At 41.7% G+C, this 14,691-nt stretch overlaps 1 protein-coding gene across 1 annotated transcript; it reads left to right on the top strand.

The window, feature by feature from the left end:
• The first annotated feature begins 71 nt into the window (after window positions 1–71).
• Window positions 72–14,612, top strand: hdac9b (histone deacetylase 9b). Its single transcript, XM_087178954.1, has 9 exons — window positions 72–259; window positions 1,733–1,856; window positions 1,965–2,086; window positions 7,080–7,211; window positions 7,575–7,690; window positions 9,143–9,265; window positions 9,807–9,984; window positions 10,092–10,306; window positions 12,737–14,612. The coding sequence occupies exons 1-9, from the start codon at window positions 112–114 to the stop codon at window positions 13,070–13,072; spliced, it is 1,494 nt and encodes a 497-aa protein (XP_087035080.1). The 5' UTR covers window positions 72–111; the 3' UTR covers window positions 13,073–14,612.
• Window positions 14,613–14,691: the final 79 nt, after the last annotated feature.

A 14,691-nucleotide genomic window follows, 5' to 3' on the forward strand; every position in this document is an offset into this window, starting at 1 on the left:
TGCAGAAGTTCAGAGAAGCTACTCTTGCTGTAAAAATATATTTATCAGTGTGCTCTCTTCATGCTGACTTGAGGCCTGCATGTTTCTCAGCTCCAGCAGGAGCTCCAGGCCATGAAACAGCAGCAGGAACTTGCAGAGAAGGAGCGTCGTCTGGAGCAGCAGCAGCAGCAGAACCAGCAGGAGAAGGAGCAGGAGAGGCTTCGGCGAGAGCAGCATGTTTCCAGCCTGAGCCTCAGGGGCAAGGAGCGCTCCAGAGAGAGTAAGAGCTCGACACCGTCATCATCACCATCGCTTTACCATCAGGGGCGGAATTAGTCATTTTGGCGGCCTCAGGCAAAAGCAAGCATGAGGCCCTGAAATCTTAACCCTCAACCTTTTCAATCATTTTTTAATGCATTACCTTAGAGTGGGGCCTAAGCAAAATATGCATGTAACAGCTGGATAGGAATGGTTTCCTGTAGCTGAATGCTACACTTACTGAGAAAATATTCATACAGTGCTATGTACATGTTCTGTTATCATCATTATTATGATTTTATAACATTCAGGCATCCTGTTGCTATGAAGATGGATGGTCATGACAGCTGCTTAAGCTCTTTGAGCTCGATGGCACGGACAGACTGCCAGCACAAAAAAACAACTGATATACTATAACATTTGACAGTTTTTATTTTACCTTTTTATTTTCTCACGCAGCAGCCAGTATTTCAGCAAAGATAATAGCTTTCAAGTTGGCATTGCAGTCAAGGTCCGATATAGCCTTTGTAGGCACATTAGCCATGATTTAGCCATGAAATTATATTGTACTGTGATTTTTTTTTAAAAAGGGGTGTTTTTAATTTCTGTATTTATTTGCCATCTGGCAGCCCTTTAAGACCACATCCTCTCACTGACCAGGACTAATGGCACTCTCTATTTGATCATATTCAGCAGTATAGCTGTGAGTTTAAAAATCCATGTATAGTAAATCGTTATTACTGCGTGTGACAATATAATAGCCATGCATTCGCAGGGAAAACTGTTCTGTTTTCATGTCTCTAGCTACTGGAGACAAGACTTGTCAATATTAGATCTAACTGTCCCGGAGGATGTCTAGGAACAAGGCAAATTGCAAACTTGAAATTAACTTTATTCATCAGATAAAGAAAAATATCCAACAATATGAGGGCGATGATGATATGGTACTTAACCAGTACATTCACCTGATAACATAAGGTTCGCCATTGACATTTAAGCTTAGATTTTAGGAGAAAATATCTCTCAATAGCAAGGATGAAAATAGCTTCAGATATAGTGTTTCATATCTGTTTTTACCTTATAGCTAATAATAGATCAGATTTATGACTTTGTCAGGTCAGGTAATTTGAAACTGTGCCCTGAAACTGTAACCCTCCAATGGGAGGGATGAGAACATCCCTCGGCAGTATCACTTTAGCAGCTTGAAATGAATGTAGTGCTCTTATACCACTAGGGGGAGATCTCCCTACATAAGTGGTGGGTGCTTGGGAAGATGGAGCAAACTGAATCAGTTGAGATTATAGAGGGAAAAAATGAGTTTTGGTTTGTAATTCCAGCAGTATGTTAAATGTGATATAGGAAAACAGATGAGGAAATCTGCAAGTTACAGTAAGGTTAAAGCTAGGTTTTTTAATATTATCTGGGCAGTAATATATCAGGAGTCATAGCCCTAGGGTGACCCCAATCCCTTTGGTTCTGTCTGTTGGTCTCACAGGTGCAGTGGCTAGTACCGAGGTGAAGCAGAAACTCCAAGAGTTTCTGTTAAGCAAATCAGCCAAGGACCCTGCCAGTAATGGAACCAGTCATACTTTCATCCACCACCCGAAACTCTGGTACACGTAAGTGCTTGATGTTTGTTGTTTTAGAATGAGATGAAGGTACAAATACTATATTTAAATCACATAGGAAAATAGTTTATATCATAATATTTAATTTTGTGTGATCAGGTCTTCTCACCACACATCACTGGACCAAAGCTCTCCACCTCTACGCGGCACATCCCCCACCTGCCAGTATACTCTGCCATCACCCATAGAGAGCAAGGACGACTTCCCCTTGAGGAAGACAGGTTTGTTAATTTGCACATTCACACACGCTCGCACACACAGCGCAGACATAAAAATGCAAATACACATACATACATGCATACATAAATCTGCACAGGCACACAGCTAGGTAAAAAGATATCTCTGTGAGTGTATTAGATGTGGCCCTGTGTTAGTAATTTTCCGTTTACTATGCTGGGTTGTTAATACAGTGAGATTCTTTTTGACCCTTGTCAATCAAGAGGTCGGTGTACCCGGTGAGTACTTCCTGAGGTTGCTGATGACCTGCTAATGACATCAGTTAGGCTCATTATGACCCCTGCCCCCTCCTCATTCCTCCAGGGCTCAACCTAAAACTTTCACAAGAGGTGACACATGCCAGAAAAGTAGCTTAAACCTTCCTCATTCCTATTTGGATTATTCTAAAACATACCAGCAGAACACAGGCAACAACACACTTTAATTGCATGTTTTCCCTTCACAAGTTTAAATTTTAATTACTGTTATTTGTACTGAAATTACCTTGCCATTATTTAAAAGGAACCACATTTCTCCCTATGTTAGAATAATAAACCACGTTCCAAGGCCTCTTTTAGTGATAAATGAGAGAATTAAAGCCGATTAATTTCTCCTGAGTTATGGGCTTTAAAAACTATTTTGAAAAGACGCAGGTTTCCACCTGAAAAGCAGCTCAGGTTTGTTGGTTTAAAGTTTGAGGAACCCTTTGGGGATCGCTGTGTAAATAAGAATAATTCCTGCCTTTCATGGTTTGCACGAGCACAAGTGCTCGCCAAGCTAAAAACTTCATAATTCGGCAATGAGGTCACCAAATTACATTATGTTCTTTTCCCTTCTGTGTCTCTTTTAATTACATTGGAAAACAATTATACTTGTTGAGTTATTTAACTACAGGCCTGTCATGTTGCATGTATACACAATTTAGAGATCAGGCAAAGGAATTATATCTTGTAAAATAAAGTAACTGCATGGCAAGGATAAATATTAGAAAGGTGAATGAAAGCTTTGAGAGCTTTTCTTTATTGTAATTGCTGTGAACCATACCATCATCAGAACAGAGAAATGCCTCTTCTAAATATATAATTACACCTCTGAGACATGACTGTAGACCCACAAGGTAAGGAGTTGCCTCAAAAGTTTAATAACCAGTTGAAGACAGTTCTCTAAAATAACAGAGAGACCGTTTATGGTAGCATTGTTTGCCTTTCACTGTGAATACAGAAAGGCAGGTTTAAACAAATCATTGGACAGATAGAATTTCAGTCTCTCTGCTGCTCACACCTGACATTTTCATGCTTTCATTCATGGTTAAACGTCTCCCTATTTCTGTGCACTGATAAAACTATTTCTTGCTCTGTGGATTCCTGAATCTATATGTGGTCATTTCCTGCTTAGGCCTTCCTCCCCCACTTCCTGTCTGTCTTCATTAAAGTCCTCTGAGAGCTTGGCACGCGAGGGGGACACACAAAGGTAGTGTTGTTCCTCAAGCCACTGGCTGTCACTGATAGCTGATTGGCAGGTGTTGCTGAGTTAGGACTGGCACTGGCAGGATGAACCTCGATGGGACTGTTTGTTTAAGCAAAGATAGCTCTCTCAAAACAAAGTGGAGATGACTCGAATGCTCCACGTTAAACTCCCACTGCTTCATTTGGCCAGAGGGCAAAGAATCATCTTTTTCTGGTTGGGTTTGAGGTTCACACTGAGGTTTTTGATGTGCATGTCATAATGTGTATATTGTGTAAGACTTGGTTAGTTGATGATCAGTAAATCCTTTTTAAAGCTTAGTTATGAAATTTAGGTTTCAGTGGACAGTTAATGAAATGTGAATTTTATTCAAGTAAGCTCAATGTATTTGCATTCCTTCTCCTAGAAATAGGAATTAATGAGTTTCAGTCCATGTTGATATTTAGAATGCACAAGTAGAGGACAATATTGTTTCACAACAAACAAATACATATATGTAATCTGTAGAGATGACAGTTTCAACTATGAACCAGTACAGAAAATATCCCGCTAAAGAAACAATCTGTGCTTTGATCTCTACTATTAACAGTAGAAACATCCTTAAATACAAAGGACAGCTGTGTTATCCTTGCTTTCATTTCCCTCACCTAAAAAGTCATTTGAAGAATTTCACGTGATTAACTTGTTTACTTGATATATATGCTCATCTTTTCACTTCCAGAAACTAGAATAGACCGGACCGAGGGCACGTCGTAGTTTGTGCCAAGAATAGTTGCAGCTTAGCAGTAAGAAGTGCAACACCCTCTCTGGTCTTGACCCAGTTACCAAATGTGTGCATTCAGCAGGTGCAGGAAAGATTTTCAAAAATAATCCTACAAAAGTGAAACTGTAAAGCCCAAAGCATATCAAAGTAAAGTTTGTGTGTAAACTCCCTATGTTAAGAATATAATAAGATAAGATCTGAACTTGATGATAATCCGACAAAATAATATCAAAACACTGAGGAAACTGTAATTTAGCTTTGGTTAAAAATGTTATATTGTAATGTTAAAAGAACAGCAACCATCGAGCATTAATTCATACATAAGAATATCAGGCAAAATGCACAGCAGGCCTCCTCATGTACTGAACACACACCTCAGCTCTCCACGCAGCCATCTGTCCAGGTCCAGGCTTTAATGGACACTGACACTCGCAGTGGCAGCAGAGGTAAAATTCTGATTAAGTTGAGATAACATAACACACGCCACTAGCCCTGCAGCACCACTTTTAAATGTAATAAGGTGATTGATTTATGACTGTGGTATATTGCAGGCATTACTGTATGTTTTTGCTAACTGAGAAGTCGGAGCAGAAGTGACCCAGGTGTGCATGTGTATATGCTTTGCAGTTGCCATCATTGCCTCCTGTTGCACTGTGCACCAGGGCATTTTTTCCATGGAGACCAGTGAGAAAGTGTTTGTTCCTGTGCTGCTGTCTGGCGTTCCCGTGGCGACCAATTGGGATGCGTAGCTTGGTGGCAGCAGTGTGTAAAAATAGAAAGCAATCAAGGCAGCAGGGCGTGAAGCAGATTCATACGACTCCCAACAGCGTTTTCTCTCCATTTATCTCTCCTGCCTCCTTTGTTCCTCCCTCGCTCTCTTTCATTCTACCTCACACCCACAGGATTAGAGGTCTGTGCCACGTATTAGGGAAGAGGGTTTTGCTGCTTTTGACAAAAGCCAGAAATAGCAGCATCTGGCCCACTCTCCTAGCTGTGCCCCCATCACCGCTCCCTCTCCTCCTCCCTGCAGTGCGCCCACGTCATAGCCCCACTTCCGTATGTATAGCTGTATGTTGTACACATTGCAAAAGACCTATTTAATTATTGATCGGAACTAAATAATTGAAACAGGTTGGCTATTGTGTAACAGAAGGTTTACATAACTTCAATACAGCTTTGTGCTCTGGCTTTCGTACAAAAGACCAGCTTATCTATTCTGCTTGTTTATTTGAGTGTGTAATGCTAGCTGTGGGATTCCATGTCCAAAGGGTTGATGGGAAGTCCATATGAGACGTGTTGACCTAGTGAGTCACTGTCACTGTGAGTAGACAGGGGCACGACTCAACAGTCAGACACACAAGCATTTGCTTGCATTTATATAAGTGCTGCTTAGATCATTCACAATTAATCCCTTGACTTGATTCAACCACCTGGTTTCTTTAATTCTTAGCATCATATCATTTTTCCTTTGTCACAACTCTGCTGTATATACAATTTTTTTGTTTTTCTTTAGAGCAGTGTTTTTGGACTAATTAGTGATATTGTCTTTTTTATCAGAGGTTTGCAGGGCTTCACATGTGGGGACATGTCCTCAATGCCATTTGTGTTTTTGTTTTTTTTTGTGTTCATTCTAAAGTGACTATTCATTTAGCAGGGGACTCAATGGTCTATAATATTTTCTTCTTAAATCCATGTTCCAAGTTATCAAATTTTATCACCAAATTAAAGGAAAATAAAGAACATATTCATCTCAGTGGTGCACAATACCTTAACCCTGCTGAGGTATGCCTTCAGTAGTTAAACTTTTGTGTTGGTCCTTTAAAAAGAATGGCATATGCAAATCAAATTCAGTGTCATCATACTTGTTTTGGTGTGTCAGGGATGGTAATTATCAGCTGTGTGTAACAGTGTTAGTGTGTTGTTGGGTGTTCATGCAAAGGACAAAATCTACCCTGGTTAAATTAGGATTAAAAAATAATGAAATAATCTAAAGTGAGACAAAATGCCAATATTTGACAAATGTCTTAAAATCTGTCATTAATACCAGTTGATAAGTATAAAAGCAATATGTCAATTGTGAGGAATATTACGTCAGGTTTTCTGTCAATACTGATGGACTGGATTTGTAAGTCTGGATCAGTTCAGGCCAGGCTGTGTGTGAGTGTGTGTTCGGACTGTGTATTCGGGTATCTCTGTTTTGCATTAGGAGGAGGGGGCGTGGGGAGAGCCTGAAACATCTGCCATGTTTTTGTGTTAGTTTAACTGTTGCTACTGTATCAGACTGTGGTCACCAGGGCGGCAGGTAGCGGACTATTTCACTTAGAGCCTGTGTGTTGCTCGACCTAATTTAGTCCAGATGATGTGGAATTGCGCCCAATCCTGACTCATTTAATTTATCTGAAACCTGCTCTGAATTTCACTGAAACTGAAATTGTTACACGTCAAAGCGTGACAACATTGCTTATTTTTTAACTGATTTATGGTCTTTTTATTTCTCTTTTAGTTTCCTCTTATTTTATGATGTTACTGTTTTCTTTGATAAAGTTCATTTCATCCAGGCTGTATGAAAGCATACTGCTTGACTCTATAAAAAATAGCCACAGTACACTCACAGGATTGTATAATTTATCTCCATGGGAGTGCAGTCTGAGCCCACTTTCCCATGAATGGGAAATGAATGGGAAAGTGGGCTCAGACTTGTGGAACCCACTGTATCTGCAAATACTGTGAATTGAGACTTACAGAAAAAATATCTGTCCCTTATGTTTTAGCCTCCGAGCCCAACCTGAAGGTACGATCCAGACTGAAGCAGAAGGTTGCAGAGAGGAGGAGCAGTCCAATGCTAAAGAGAAGAGATGGAAACATCATGACTCCTTATAAGAAGAGGGCCTTGGAGCTAATGGGTGTGTAATTATAGATTACATTTTTATTTTTTTCCCTGAAGTATTTTTCCTGCAAAAACATATGTGGAAAATTGTCTACATCACATTATCAGGTGTTTAAAATGTTCTCTGAAAACAATACAGGCCTATATCCTAGTTTTATTATTACAGAGTTGGAAAATAATGAGCAGTTTTACAATGCAGTAGCATATAATGGCTATTACACTTCAGTGTTAAGAAAGACCATTGTAATCAGGCAGCCATGACAGTACAGAATTAAACTGTTGTTAGGCTGCAGCTGTTAGGCAAAGTCTCTGTGTATTGTGTGTTGAGTGTAGTGAGTGAGCATGCATACTATGTGTCTAACTCCTTGATGTTTCATAGACTCTACACCCACGAACAGTGCCCCTGGCTCCGGCCCCAGCTCTCCCATAGGGGCCTCAAGTGCCTTGGGGGCTGAAAATGGACCCTCCTCTCTGCCTACTACAACAAAAACTGAGGTATGTTCATAAATCATCAAACACTCTGAATGATTTGCATTTCTGATGTTGTTCTGCATGGAAATTATGTGAATATTAAAACTATACTTTTATGTCAGGGCACTAAATGCCTGTGTGCCCTTTTGCTTGCAGCTATAAAAACAGCCAGTTGTCCTGTCTTTTACACTCCAATGAAAATGGCTCCCCACACAGACATTAAAGAGGCACAGTTTGACCCGCATGTCATGGTTAAAAATAAAAAATAAATGGACTCTATTAGTGTTAAAATTCTGAACAGAGACATTGCAAAAACAACAGTAGAAATTAAAATGCTGCACATTTTTCTATCCAACATTTTTTTTCCAGATGTGCTGTACAATCAATTTTATGTATTGCAAAAAAAAAAAAAAAAGCCATCTTTGGTTTGGCTGTAAGGTTGCTGTTGGCTTGTAATGGTGTTTCTGTCACTGGCCTGGCTGTATGCCTGTACTGAGTTGTTCTGAGGCGTTTCCCAATAGATTCATGGCTGAGTTACTGACCAGAGCTCCCCTTGGACCGAGCTCACAAAGCAGACCATTATAGAGGGTGGCAGATATGACACATCTCTGAACAATCTTAACTGAACAGCTGTGTTTTTCTTAACCATCGCTGTTTACTCTCCCAGGGACCTCCAGCGACACAGAGAATGGAGAGACGCCCTGACATCGGGCCGAAGGTTGGGGCTTAGGGAGACAGACGAACTGTGGAGTTTAATTGATATCCCAGGCACTAGTAGCCAAAGACACCCACATGCTAACAACATAAACACACAGGATTGCTATTGTATCAGCTCAAGCTGAGGCTCTCATGAAAGTCATTGGTGGACAGCGGGGCTGCCCGTAGACCTCATGCCTGTTGCAAAAGCAAGGCGTGTTTGTGCACCGTTACATTAGGTATCCTTTTTCACAGGGAACGGGTCCCTCGGGTCAAATATGGGCCGGATATCCACATACAGGTCACTGAGTACTGGTAGGGGTTGGAAGGATAAACATGGCTGTTCCAAAACCACATGCTGGTCCACTGCTCTGCTGGGTACAGGAAGTATGCCCCAGTGCTGATGTTCTCTGAGAGAGTAGCCTGAGGGTGGGGACCAGGGAGTAAGAAAAGGCAGCAAGCAGGATTGTGGACTGAAGAACTGAGGGTGGAGTGATAGATTTAGAGGTTTGCAATGTTTTATAATAACATATCATCCTCACTGGTGCCATTCTGTGAAGCTCCAGTGGAGCTCTGCTGCCTGCCACACCTTTATATCATCCATCATGAAAACTCATACCTTTCCGTTTGCAGCAAGGAGGGCTGTTGTTCGTCATAGTGCATTAAGGTTTATGCCACTGCACATGTTGCCTTTTGAAATTGTCCATTGTGGGATTTCTAAATCTGTCGCCTCCTCCTAAATCTCTCTGTCTTCTGCTGTGTCCTGTGTGTTTGATGCAGAGATGGCCTTCACAGCCGAGATTATTCCGACCTGAGGGCTCCGTGTCCATGCTGAGCTTATACACATCTCCCTCCTTACCCAACATCTCCTTGGGGCTTTCGACTACATCCTCACCCATCAATGTGAGTACAAATTCTGCATACATTCTCAGATAACCCATATGTTTTACATGAAATCTCGCTTAATACACAGGTTTAGTCGTACAGTGATGGTAAGCTTTTCAACTCAGTCTGTAAATTGCAAAACCTGCCAGCAGTGGCTGTCTGGGTTCTCTGTATGACTGCAGGTCTTTGACCTGTTGCCCCAAATAATTTTATCGCCCTTAGATAAATATTGTTCTGCAGTGTCTTGTGTCAGGCATGCTCTTATCTTCCCCTATTACCTCATTTATCACAGCTTTAAAAAGTCCAAGTCCACTCAAGTGCAACTCCTGATAACATAGCAGATGATATATCATCTTTAAGGTCTTTGGCACATTCCACAGAGGCCTGTTCATCAGATGCAGTAACTTCTACCCATTGATGCTCTCTGATTTCAGCACATATTCATTCACAAATAACAGTTGAATTTATACAAATGATTATGAATAATTACTAGTCCTAGTGCATGGCACATGTAATGTGAATTCATGAATAATCATTACTTTATCACCTTTTCTCTCAGGCGGCCATAGGGTTGAAAGACAGATCAACAGAAATCAGGCAAGGGCTGCCTGGGCATCTCCTGGGCCCTGTGCCCCTTCAGACAGGCCTGGAGTCCAAGGTGAGCCCCAGTCACCAGGCTCTCCTCCAGCACCTCCTCCAGAAGGAACAGATGAGGCAGCAGAAGATCCTCTCCTCTGGTAAGTCTTCTATCCTTGTCTTCAAGCATTATGTAACAAATTTACAATATATTTTTTGGAGAAACATAATAATATATTTAAAAATAAAAGTTTTGATTTTTTTCAAGGCCAAGGCTCCATGTCGTCCCACCCTCAGTCCCCACTGGCCATGAAGGATCGGCCCTCCAGCAGTCGGCCGAAACTACCAAAACACCGGCCCTTGAACCGGACCCAGTCGGCTCCACTGCCCCAGAACACACTGGCCCAACTCGTCATCCAGCAGCAACACCAGCACTTCCTGGAGAAACAGAAACAGTACCAGCAGCAGGTCCATATAAATAAGGTATTGTGCTGTTCATCAATATTCAAATCACAGGGGATGATTTTGACTTTCAGATTGCTTTTCTCAGCATTCTACATTCCTTTTTGGTCTCTTGAGATCTCATTTTACAGCAGGGAGTCTGATTTAATCATTTTAAGCACACAAATGCTGATCTATTTTTAGCCTTTTGTAAAAGCATCTGTGGTAGCTCAAGTTTACAGACCTGGGCCGTAGTCTGTTCCTCCCTGGAATCCTGGTGTTATTTCTGCGAAGCAAAGAACTTCTGCCTGACTTCAAATGGGAAAGAAATGCTTCCCCTGCACTAATTCTGTTATCATAGCTTAAGGCATCAGTGCTGTGCACATGCTAACTCTGTGAAATTCAATTCAAGCTAAGTTCAAATGAAGGAAAAAGTGCCCAGAATACATTTTGTTCCTCTGTGGCAATATTTGTGTTTCTGTTAGCTGGCCGAGGTGACCTCGCTATACACAGAGTGTAATTATTCTGGTGAGGGACGTGTGTGAGGTGGCAGACACTGTGAAAGGCAGCATTGTGTGAGCTCACATACTGATGTGTCCCAACGCTGGTCCCTGAAAGAGCCATGGGAACCCTAGAGGAGCTCTTACCTGGAAGTAATAAAAAGCACAAAGTACCACAAGGACATACTGAGTTGTGTAGTACAGATGTACAACTTTGTTTCTGTTTGAATTCCTCTGTATCACTAAAAGTAACTAACATGTGTCACTGCCAGGTGAAATTAGTTTTAATATCAGCTGTAGTTATTGAAAAGTTCTTTGTGATTTGAAAAGAGCTTTAAAATAATTGCGACATCTCCTCTAGAACCACGTGAACAGGCCCTGCTGTGATCACTCAGGCCAATGAGATCACAAGTAAAGCCTCTTTAAGTGAAGGTTATAAATGGCCACTAATCAGGGATGAGCCCTCAGTGTTTACTGAGAGGGATCTCCGAAACATTGCCCTAATTAATTTCCTAGCAGAGGCTTGTCTGCAGTTGTTTTTAAACGTCCTTCAGTGCCTGCAACAGTAGGGGGCACTGATGGAAATTTACAAGAGCTTAGGGATTTTAGGAAGAGGTATGAACAGTGTTTACTAATGCTGAACTAAGGAGGCTAATTCTTATAGCTGAAGAGACATTCTGTAGACAGTAATGTTGTTGGTTACCAGCTGTCAAGGGTAGGCACTTCTCAGCCTGTTTATGGAGCCCTCTTGTGGTCGAGTAATCATATCATGGCACCATTACAGTGGTTCTGATTTAACAAAGCTGCAAGACAGTGAAGCAGTCCTCTGCAGAGAGCGTCTCTGTCAGGCTGAATCTGAACTCACATGTGTCTGTTTCTGGTAACAAATATTTCAGTTATTTTGCACTATCGCTGCTTTATAACATGTTTCCGTGAATGCGAAACATGTGATTCACTAAGTTCCAGGTGCAGCTGAAAATCAGAATGGATAATTAATTCTCTATTTGACTGATTAAAATATTTTTGATGGACAGATGTGGGGAAAATCTGAGCATTGCTGAGTTTCAGAGAGAGGTTTGATGTGCTCACTGGTGCCTGTGGAGAGGACTGTTGCTGGGTTTGATGCAGCTGTGTGTGATATGCTCTCTTGATATCCTCTTCAGAAAGCCTATACAGTAACTTGCTCCCTGCACCGGTACCTTGGCTCCAGAATATATCCACAATCTCTCTCTCAGAACATGAGACCTTGCACATTCTGAACGGTATTTTATAAAAATTAAGCAAGTGAGTGACACTAATCCACTTACCTGGGGCAGCCACCATTATTGAATGTTTAACTCCCATAAAAAGGCATGAACAATGGCCAATCTCTTTCCACTCTTAAACCTCCTTAAAATGTAGTTTACAAAAGCCACCAGCCAGACACATTATCAGTTTGACATTCCCCTCTGTGGTATTATTAAGGTTACAGTAGCTTTATTGAATACAGATATTTGTTCGTATAAATGGTTGTGTAAATGTCAGTTTGTTTTTATAGTCTAGTTTTATTCCAATGTAGCAGTAACATATTTATTTAGCAAAACACAGTGTCAGACTAGGATTTACCAACATGAAAATGCTCACACGTATGGCTTGTGTATCCTTAATTACTTTCTTTCCTGCAGTTTTGTAATCACAGCTGCTTTTGGTATTGATTTCTCTAACAAAATAGCCTGAAGGCTACGGGTTATTTATGTTGTTGTAAGAGTTTGATTTCATCAGAAAATTGACAAAGGATATAATTTGATATCATTTTTTATTGTTTGACAGCCAGATTAGTATTACTAGATGGCTGTGAAAAGGCCAATGAGAACTGTATCTTTGCCTTCTTTGGATGTTATTTACATGCTTATTATTATTATTGTAGCTGAAATTTTTTTGCTTCATTGACTGCGTGATATCATCACTGATGTGGAGTCTATGTGTTTTGCAGCTGTTATCCAAGTCCATTGAGCAGTTACGTCAGCCCAGCGCACACCTGCAGGAGTCGGAGGAGGAGCAGGAGGAGCAGCAGCACGGAGAGCAGACGGAGAGCATGCAGGAGGACAGGCTGCCCCCTGGAGGAGTCATCCGGAAGCACACGCTCAGCAGTAGCAGCAGCAGTGGCTCGAGCGGCGAGCTCCCCGACGCTCACTGCGGGGTCATTAAGGTCAAGGAGGAGCCGGCTGATAGCGAGGATGAGTCTCTGACCAGTCAGAGCTTAGAGTCAGAGCAGAGCACCTATCTTCACCAGGTCAAAGGGAGACTGGTGATAAGAGCAATGATCTGAGAAGGGAAGAGGATGAGATCACACACTCACAACATTCGCAGATAAACAAGTCTCTACAAACGTGCGTCTACATCCTTACACACACATACACACACACACACACACACACATTAACATACATATACACACACATACAGCAGCAATTGCACAGTAGGCCAGCTCTCCCTGTCACTACATATGACCCCTTCTCACTCAGCTGCAGCCTCACTCGTCCCACGCTCGAAGACTCTCTGTTTGTGATCTTTGTGTAGTGATCTCTGTAAAATATGTATGTTTCACTTTTGTGTATATAATATGAAGACAATTTAGACCGTTCTTTTTAAGAGCTGCTTTGGTCATCAAGTGACAAAAAGTTGTATGTACATATACTGTGGATTTAGCATCAAAGATGATTTCTAGAGGGAAGGTCGAACAGGTGTACAGCTTCGAAGAGCCAACTTGTGTTCCCACTGTGTACATTTTTTGCCATAAAATATTTGAATGCTCTTCAGCGTGGAGAATTATCATAAAGTCCTGACAGTATGTTAAGAGTTTAAAACACTACATGCTCTGTTGTTCTCAAAAAATCTGTGATGATGTTCCATGTTAAGTGGTCTCAGAAACTGAAATAATGAACATCTGTCTTAGAGAGAATGTATACTTAAATCCTAACAGAGGACGCTCCCTCGGGGCAAACTTTTGCTCTGGGAGTGATATTGCCATTGGAATATGGTCCACTGCTCGTATTGCAATTTGAAGTATAAAGCACTAAATCCCTGCTTGGGTGTGCAGGCATCTCCCGACACATCCCAGGTCTCCTTGTCTCTCTCTCTCTGTCTCTGTCTCTGTCTCTGTCTCTGTCTCTGTCTCTGTCTCTCTCTCTCTGAGCAGTCCCAGAGCCAGGGCCCTGTGTTAAGCCGAGCTCTCCTCCCCTCTCTCCCTCTGGGTCCAAATCAAAGCTCGGGCCGGGTTCCTGCCCAGCTTTCAGCAGAGGAGTCAGACAGAGAGAAAGAGAGAGAGAGAGAGAGAGAGGGCCGGGCAGGAAATGCCTTCTAGAAGCCAGGAGTTGGAGTGATTCATGTGTGCAGGAATGTTGAGAGAGGAGGACCTAGGGTTGGAGGAGTCCAAGGGGCCAGGCTTGAGAATTGATTTACTGTCAAGGCGAATTACAAAGTGAGTGGGGATATGGTTAAGGGAGTCCTTTTTAAAGGGAATCGCTTCCTTCGTATTCCCTAGTGGCTTGGTTACCTCAATATGCAGGTTTGATGTTACTTCAATAAAAAACCCTGGACGGGACCTTTTTTTGTTTCAAGCCTGTTTTCCCCTGAAAGTGCCCATTGCAACATGTATAGTCTGTCTTAAAGTGATCAATCAAATGTATTGCATAGCTGTAAACCTTCCTGTTTCATTTGTACCGTCAACTAAATGTAAAAAAAAATGCTAGTATGAGGTTCTGTGTTTGGATTCATGTGAAAATCAAAACTGTCTGTCTTATACTGTACATTCAGATTGTCCGGTTTTAATGTTTTTAGTGTAAGTAAACACAATCAGAACAATGTGAGTCTTGTTCTCTTGCTCCTTTGATTTGGTTGTAACGAGAACCCCTTTGCTGTCAGTGGGGGTGGTGGAGGTGGGAGGGC

The sequence above is a fragment of the Seriola lalandi genome, unplaced genomic scaffold (genome assembly GCF_002814215.2).
Source record: "Seriola lalandi dorsalis isolate HSWRI2012SDOR001 ecotype SW California unplaced genomic scaffold, Sedor1 jcf7180002054762, whole genome shotgun sequence".
In the NCBI taxonomy this organism is placed as follows: Eukaryota; Metazoa; Chordata; class Actinopteri; order Carangiformes; family Carangidae; genus Seriola; species Seriola lalandi.